At 45.5% G+C, this 8,044-nt stretch overlaps 1 protein-coding gene across 1 annotated transcript; it reads right to left on the reverse strand.

Moving 5' to 3' along the window:
* Window positions 1-5,734: 5,734 nt before the first annotated feature.
* LOC127348499 (uncharacterized) lies at window positions 5,735-7,815 on the reverse strand. The gene is made up of 2 exons (XM_051374510.2): window positions 7,121-7,815; window positions 5,735-6,128 (listed from the first exon to the last, which is right to left on the reverse strand). The coding sequence occupies exons 1-2, from the start codon at window positions 7,750-7,752 to the stop codon at window positions 6,095-6,097; spliced, it is 666 nt and encodes a 221-aa protein (XP_051230470.1). The 5' UTR covers window positions 7,753-7,815; the 3' UTR covers window positions 5,735-6,094.
* Between the last annotated feature and the right edge of the window lie 229 nt (window positions 7,816-8,044).

The raw sequence follows: 8,044 nt of genomic DNA on the forward strand, positions 1-8,044 counted from the left end.
TGGGTACCAGTTTAGTGGCGGGAGTCACTGGTCGACTACAGACTACCTGAGAGTGTGCTTTCGTGTTGTTCATCATTGGAAGTTCACTGTGGATGTTCTGCTGATGATTGCTAGCTGTGTGTACCATGCTGTTGCTCTGTTTTTCCCCAGAATATTATGATTGCTAAGTATAAGATGGAAACATGGCTGATTCTCTTGTTGATCCTTGTTACATTAATTTTTGTTTTTTTATCTTCTAATGTTTCCCATCTGTAAAAATTACTACTGGATGCCCAAACAAGTGTGTGGCGCAATCCACTCATGGATAAGCTTCGAAATGGGCACTTATTTTCAGCTATATGTATACACAGACCAATTCAGAATTCACTGCCAAGTTCTAGAGTGTTTTCTTCACTCAGTAATTGGTCGCCTTTCGGTGGTTCGGAATTTCAGATAAGCATGAATGTGAAGTGCACTAGAAGAAGTACCCATACAACTGAAAGAATTAATTGATCAACATAAGTGTAGTACATGGGATGGAGAAGTGGAGGGAAGAAGCATATCACCAAACTTGGTAGGAGCAAAAGACAATTGCGAGAGGGTAGCATGAAATAAATTGTCTTTTAAATTGGATTATATGATTTTATTCACACTCAATACTTATTTGAACGTGTTCTCCGTAGCAACGCACGGGCTAGTATTTTTTAAAGACTATACTGCACATAGTATGATAACTGATAGAACTTACTGTTCGTTTGAATCATTCTACATTATGGGAGTGGCGATTTGGCTCCCGGGATGCTCCCGGTTTTTTCGAAAAATCAGAACAAATCGGAAACTTATCAAAAAATTCCGAAAAAAAATCATGCACGTACCTGACCATGGCACGCACCAACGCGTAAAATAACGTTGCAAAATGTCATCGTATGCACCCTGGACAAAAATGACAAATTTCTGACATGAAATGAGCCCAGGACGCATACGATGACATTTCGCAGCGAAATTTCAAAAGGTGGTGCGTGCCATGGTCAGGTACATGCATGATTTTTTTCAGAATTTTTTGAAAAGTTTTGAAAAACAAAATTTGCTCCCCAAAAATCCGGGAGCAAATGCTCCCGGGAGCCAAGACGAATTTCCGCTACATTATACCCTATATAAAGTTTAAACATATTCATGCCTCCATATTGCTCTGGGTACTGTAGACGAGCTAATTTTTTCCAATCGTTTAACAGCACGTATGCCACATTTACCCCATATGTAACTGTAGATCCATAAAATTGGTTTGGCCTCATTTTTTTCCTCCTTCGGTTACCGGTTGCCATCTCGGTTGCCTTCTTCTCATGTGGTCAAAGCGGCGAGCGTGCCCAGTCAAAGCGGTGCTGACAGTTACCACTCCCCCAACGAATAATCCAGGAGCTCCTCCAAATCGCCGCTCCCTCCTCTACCACGAGCCCCTCCCCTCACTCCAATCTGCTGGCCGACAAACCCTCCTCCCGCGCCTCCATCCTGCCCTCCGACAGCGAGCTGCGTGATGGTGCGAGACGGTCATGGTGGTGTGCGTGTATGTGCTGATGGTGGTGCTGCTGGGCCGGCGCCAGCGGCAGAGGGATGCATAGCTGGCGGGCTAGGCAGAGCCCGAGAGGCACATCATCCTCCCGCACCTCCATGTCGTTGCCCAATCCTTTCCCCTCACCATGGCACAACGCAACAGCCCCCGAGCAGCCTACACGCCCAACAGAAGACCCGGCGGTACCGCCGCCATGGACCACCTCGCGTTGGTGCTAGCCGCCACGCAACGATGGGCGCGTATGAGGAGCACATCCAGCCGAGATGGCGATGGATGGGGAGTAATTGGAGGAGGAGGGGGAAGGAGATGCTGATATGGAGGAGGTCAAGAGGACAACGACGAGGTGGACAGGCAGCGGTGGAACCAGGTGGCCACCCGAACGGATGCTGATGCCGCGACTTCTGCGGCGGCAGGAAGCTCCCCATCAATGAAGGAGAGATGACCAGTGCTGGCGTCGGGGGTATTCAGGTGTCTTCAAATGAATGCCCAAGATTTAGTGCAGAGTATATAGATCAGACGCAACTTCCTTCAGGTGATTGTGAGAAATCAGCAGACAAGGTAGCAGATTAGCTTCTAATTTCTGAATTTTCCCCTTTCTTTTCTTGCATTCAGCATTTTTGTTTACAATGAATACCTAGCATTCAGAATGTAACGCCCCCACTGGAGATGACGATGGAGGAGGATCTCATCTCACGCAGGTCGGCAGGAGGATATGTGCAAACGCCACCGTCTTCACACGGAGCAGGGGTGGAAGGGCACCAGCCAGGACACCATGGTCGTTTGGAAGGTGCGCTACTGCCAGGAGGACGTGTGCCAACGACGCGGCCTTCACGCTCAGCAGGGGCAGAAGAGCCCCAGCGAGGATGCCATGGTCGTTTGGGAGCTGAGCTGCCGGAAACCGCGGCTTTTGTTTCTATAGTTTGGGAGGCCTACTACAACAACCAACAAAGTTATAGGGAGCTTACAAACATTTCTATAGTTTTGCTGTCATACTTGGAGCTCCAGTTCAGATTATTGATCTTTGCATATCAGTCATGTGTTCATAATTTGATACCAGGACCATAGAAGCATTTTGTCTAATGCATTGATTATCTTTTCTCTTCAAATTTTAGACCTCAAGTTCAGATTATGGTCTTTGCATGCCATCTTTTTTAGCTTCTCAAACAGGTAATCTAACAAGGAAGAACCACATGTTTTAGAAATATGGGAGGGAGGTCACATGTACGAGGAATGTTGAATAGGATTAGTTCTTTCCATCTAAAAGATATAATTGGCTTCATGTTTGTACAGGCACGTTAAACAAAAAACAAATTTCCATTTCCATGCCTTCAGTTTGCAATTACATGTGATTGTATCGATGTCGATATGCGATCATGAACAAGTATTCCAGAAAATGCAACGAGTTCAGAGTGTTCTTATATGTCTTGAATGAGAGAAGTTAGAGTGTTCCAAACTTCACTAACAGGTCCAAGGTTCTCATACTAGATGAATCTGGAGCACACAACTTGTGATCCTTAGCTTGGGTTTTCTTACAGTTGCCTTTGGGATATTTGTAAAAAGCAAATTTAACTTCCACACATACACACTCTAGGATAGTACTGGGGTCGTTGCTCCAGGTGTGCTACTCGCCTACTCTCCCTTAAAGCCTGTGGAAAAGTAGGGGCAAAACCAAGGTGTTGTGTAGTGAGATAACTACAAGTTCAGGCACTTCCTCTTTTATTTAAACATCTTATGACTTGCTGTTGTTTGCCCTTTGTTGACCTTGCTGTTTTATTTTCTTTTTCTTTGCAGATATTTCCAGTTTTTCTATTTGTATTGGATCATCTTTTTTAAAAATAACAAATACTGGATCATCTTCATTTGTGCTACCATAATTTGTTGAGCATCCGTTCTTTAGTTTCTTTTTATTTGTTTGTTTCCTGCAGGTCTTCACAAGGGGCCTTCCGCAGATCTGTATTTTTCGCCTCATGTACATTTGGCATGTTCTTTCGGGGAGGTAGCTTTCTGTGGATGCAGATTTTCCTCATAATGATCAAAGTTCTTGGGCCAGCAAGATTGAATAACAAGGTTCGGTAAGAACAAAAATAGATCCAATTTAAACATTACTGTTTGCTCTTTCTCAGCAAGCTAGCACGATCCATCATTTTGTTACATCTCAACATATCAAGTTTCAACAAGCTGGCACGATTCACTGAGGCATGTTGTGTCAGCGAAATTTGTTCTTCTCTGGTTTCCTTAATGTGTTAATTTTATTTCAAATATGTGTAGAAGAACTAAACTACTAACAACACTGATCAGGTTTTAAGAATTTCAATATATATCAAGCTACATAGTTTAGTACTGGATTTAGATTACTACATAGTTTATTCGAGTGCTTCACATTAACCATACAGGGAAGAGCAACATACCAGTTAGTGTCAGCTACTCAGCTAGAGCCGCACTCCACTGCCATTCCACACGAGCCACTGAAGCAAAAAAGAGCAGTACCATTAGAGATTCAGAGGAGCAGCAATAAAAGACCAGCAATGCCCACAGAAGGATGCAGGTGGGAGCAGTACCACCACAAGAAGAGCAGCAACGGAGAAGCAGGGCCAACAGAAAGAAGTAGTTGCGCCATTCTCCACATGTTCTTGAATCCGCCTTCCCATTGCCCCCCTTAGCTCTAATTTGCCCTTGCTTCTACCTCTCTATTGCCCCGGTTTCTCCTCCTCTTGCAATTCCCGCTCGCAGAGTCAGCAATTGCTCCGTGTTTTCCATTGCTCAGTTCCGATTTGTCCTTGCCCCGTCTCTTCACGACCAGCGATGATGCGCCTCCACGCGCGCGGCCTCAACTTCGCCGCTGCCTGGTGAGGAGATCGGCCCTCTCCACCTCGGTTTGTTGCTCTGCTGCGCCTCCACCTCAAGCCTCCACAAGCCGCCGGATTTTTGTCGCCACCTTCTAGAGGAGCACGGGGAGGACGCCCATGAGGGAGAATGGCAGAGCGTACAGAGGAAAGGAGGAGTCCAGGGAGCCGCATGCCGAGCCATCAAGCTTCAGGACACGCGACATGCTACAAGCCGCACAGTCGAGCTACAGGCCGCGTGCCGGAGCTCCAGCCCACGCTCGATTTTGAGGGGGCGTAGCGGGTACCATGGGGGAGGGGATGTCGGAGGAGGAGGGCACCGGAGGAGGGAATGAGGGAGGTGAGGACATCAGGGAGGGAGGGGAGAGTGTGGTCGTTGCAGGGCGGTGCCTGTTGTCTGTTCTGTGTGGGGGACTGGGAGAAGAAAGGGGGTAGCGCCTGCTGTCATTTGGATTATTTTTTGAAACAAGTGTATTTGGATAGAAGAGAGAGATTAATAATACAAAAAAATCATATGGAAAACTAAATAAAAAATATTATTTGTTGATTTTTTAGTTTTAAAAAGAAGTTCAAAATAAAATAGTAGCGACTAAAGTTTGAGTATATAATAATATAAATATCGGTGTAGACCATTTATCATTATGTTCGTGTTAATGGTTCTGATGTGTCGAGATTATGTTGTGTTTGAGAGATACAAAGATTTTTTTTTGAGGTAGAGAGATACAAAGATTTGGTAGTTAAGGATAATCAATATAATATATGGGAGTGAGATATAGAGAGTGAAATTTGCCAAAATATCAGTTCAAACCGAAGCAGAAAATCTTATATAGAGCTCTACAAATAGAGATACAAATAGTCAAATTTGCTGCTTCTCCTGGATTCGCTCTTATATCAAGTCAGCCATTCTATCTGGGCCTGCAAGATCACATTTGCCATTTTTGATCAAAAATTATGTTCTAACGGAAGAGACAACCAACTCGACAATCAAATCGACCGTTCTATCCGGATCAGCAAGACCAACTTCAACAATTTTGATTAAAAATTGCTCATGATATAAAACGGGCGCGGCGTGCCGCCGCGCCAAAGCATACTAGTTGTTGTTCAACGGTGGATTTTTCTACTCTTGATGCTTCGGTGCGTTTTTTGTAAGAATCTTGGGTAAAGGAAATCAATGCGTATACTCAAGTTCTTCAGTAACTTGATGTGCACATGGAAGAAGGAACGGTTGAGTTGACACATGTCCCACTCAAATCCTGAATAATATAATTATTTGTAGATAAAAAGAGGCCGACAGCAAGGTTTTTTCATTTAGAAATAGCACTGTCAAAACTGAATTTGGCACTATACTGTGTATAAGTTACACTGGTGAAACTGAATTTAACACTAGATATACAGACGAGATTACTCCATAATAATGATATTGAGCACACGATTTCCAAGATCCATGAATGAAGAATCTAGCTACATACAATGTTAGCATGAACCAGAATAGTTTGCAGTAGTCTCTTGCCATGTGCTATGTCAAGAGCTATCAGCTTCTCCTTGTAATCAGACAGTTGTGAACATACATAGTCAAGTGTATTCTCCATCTGTAAAATTTGTTCTTCCTCCTCATTCACAACGTACATCGACGAAGCCACTGCATCATGCAGACTATTGTTTGAAGCCGCAGTGCAGTAGTTCACCGTCTATTCAGCAAACTTGTTTAGAAGGTCCTCTCGGATTGAAAAACTACAGCTCTGCACAATTCACATCAGACCACAGAAAAGTTAGTACAATGTAATTCAAGAGGATATTTGAACATATTATATATTGAGAATAAAGAAATTTCACCTGTGCCACATTCATGTTAGAAAGCACAAACATTTGATCAGACTTTTGCAATGAACTGTCAGGAAGATACAACATACCATGATGCAATGGTCGATTGATAGTGCATTATTTTGGTGTACTATTCATTTTTTTAGCTTCAGATTGGTGATTACAGATGCACAAATAATGTATAACTATATACCTATCAGAAATTTTGATTTGCCCGGCGTGACACGAGTTAATCCAGAGGTAAAAGTAAAACTTTGCAGAAAAACACACCAGAACTAGCAATCCACCAATTAGACCTGACAAACCCACAAAGCAATTGAACCTAGCTCTGCTCTCAGTAAGAACTAACATGTGTTCCAAATACGTGGAAGAACTCTTCAATATACTGCTATATGTTTCTTTACTGAAGCATACATCTTAAGCATTATGTTGCCAAACTGATTCAGTTTTTTTTTTTTTTTTGCGATAAAAACTGATTCAGACTTGATTTCATTGAATTCAGGGCACCGCTGAAACTACCAATTTTGATAATTTCGGTTCAAGCCAAGTTTTAGGGCAGTTTAGACTCTGAAATTAAACGAATTATCTCGAATCTGTGTGTTCAATAAGTGTAGTAACACACTTGGGCCTGAGCAGAAATTTCTTAGAAAGAGATCTTTTCCCCAATTACTTACAGCAATACACAAACAGGAGATTACACATGAGGCATCTACAAACTACATAGGAAACAGCAAGTCGTCAGCATTCAGCTCTCACTAACGAAATCTGATGGAGCTTGTTAAGTTTTTATCATCACCAGATACATCTAGTAGCGGCAGTTCATCACCAGATATATGGCAGGCAAGGCAAATCCACTACTGCGAAAGGGGAAGGAAGTAGCACGAGGATGCAGAGAGGGCCGTAGCCGTACCTTTGAGGACGTAGGCTTGGAGGGGTAGACGAGCATCTTGTGTCCGGCCCCGGCCCCGGCCCCGGCGGAGGCGTAGCAGCCGAGGAGGGAAACAAGATTGCGGTGCTGCCGTTGAGGAACTCCCGCGTACCCTGTCGCAACTCCAGCGACAGCTTCTTCAAGGCGATCTCCTGCCCGCTCTCCAGCACGCCCTGGGCGACCAGGTGTTCAGAGGTGAGACGAAGCGCGCAGGACAGAGGAAGAGGAGGAGATGAACAGTCGGAACTTGCCTTGTACACGGGGCCGAAGCCGCCGCCGCCGAGCAGGTTGCAGTTGGAGAGGCCGGCGGTGGCGGCCTCCAGCACGGGCAGGTTGATGAAGAGGCTCCACTGGTCACCCCGCCCCAACAGGCCAGTGCCATCATCGGCGTCCCCCGCGCCTCCACTCTTGCTCCTCAGCGACCTCGCTCGCCGGCGCGTGTCCGCGTCTGGACGCCGAAGGAGGGAGCCCACCACGTCCACGACCCAAATCCTTCTTGAGGTCAGCCGCGGCAGCGCCTCGAATCCGGCCGCACCCGTGGGGGATGGTGGGCCGGTAGCCGGAGATCCGGCGCCGAACTCAGATAAGGCCGCGCCTACGCTCCCCGAACGCATCGCCGGCGGGTAAATTGATGGCGTCGCCGGGTGGTGCCATCGGTAGGAGGTGAGCAAAATGTTATGATGTGTTTGAATGCATGGAATTGGCTCGGAATCACCAAATCTGAAATTAGTGAGCAGTTTCCACCCCCTTAGAATCAGAGCCTGGAAACCGAGTCCAAATTCCATGGGCCGAATCTGTATGTGTAAAAACATCACGCGAAACATTCCGAAGTTCCCTCAGAATCGCTCGGAAACTGCCTGTCGCGACCGATCGGAGCGGAAGCAGCGACGCGCCTGTCACCGTCGC

Source organism: Lolium perenne, chromosome 4 (genome assembly GCF_019359855.2).
Source record: "Lolium perenne isolate Kyuss_39 chromosome 4, Kyuss_2.0, whole genome shotgun sequence".
In the NCBI taxonomy this organism is placed as follows: Eukaryota; Viridiplantae; Streptophyta; class Magnoliopsida; order Poales; family Poaceae; genus Lolium; species Lolium perenne.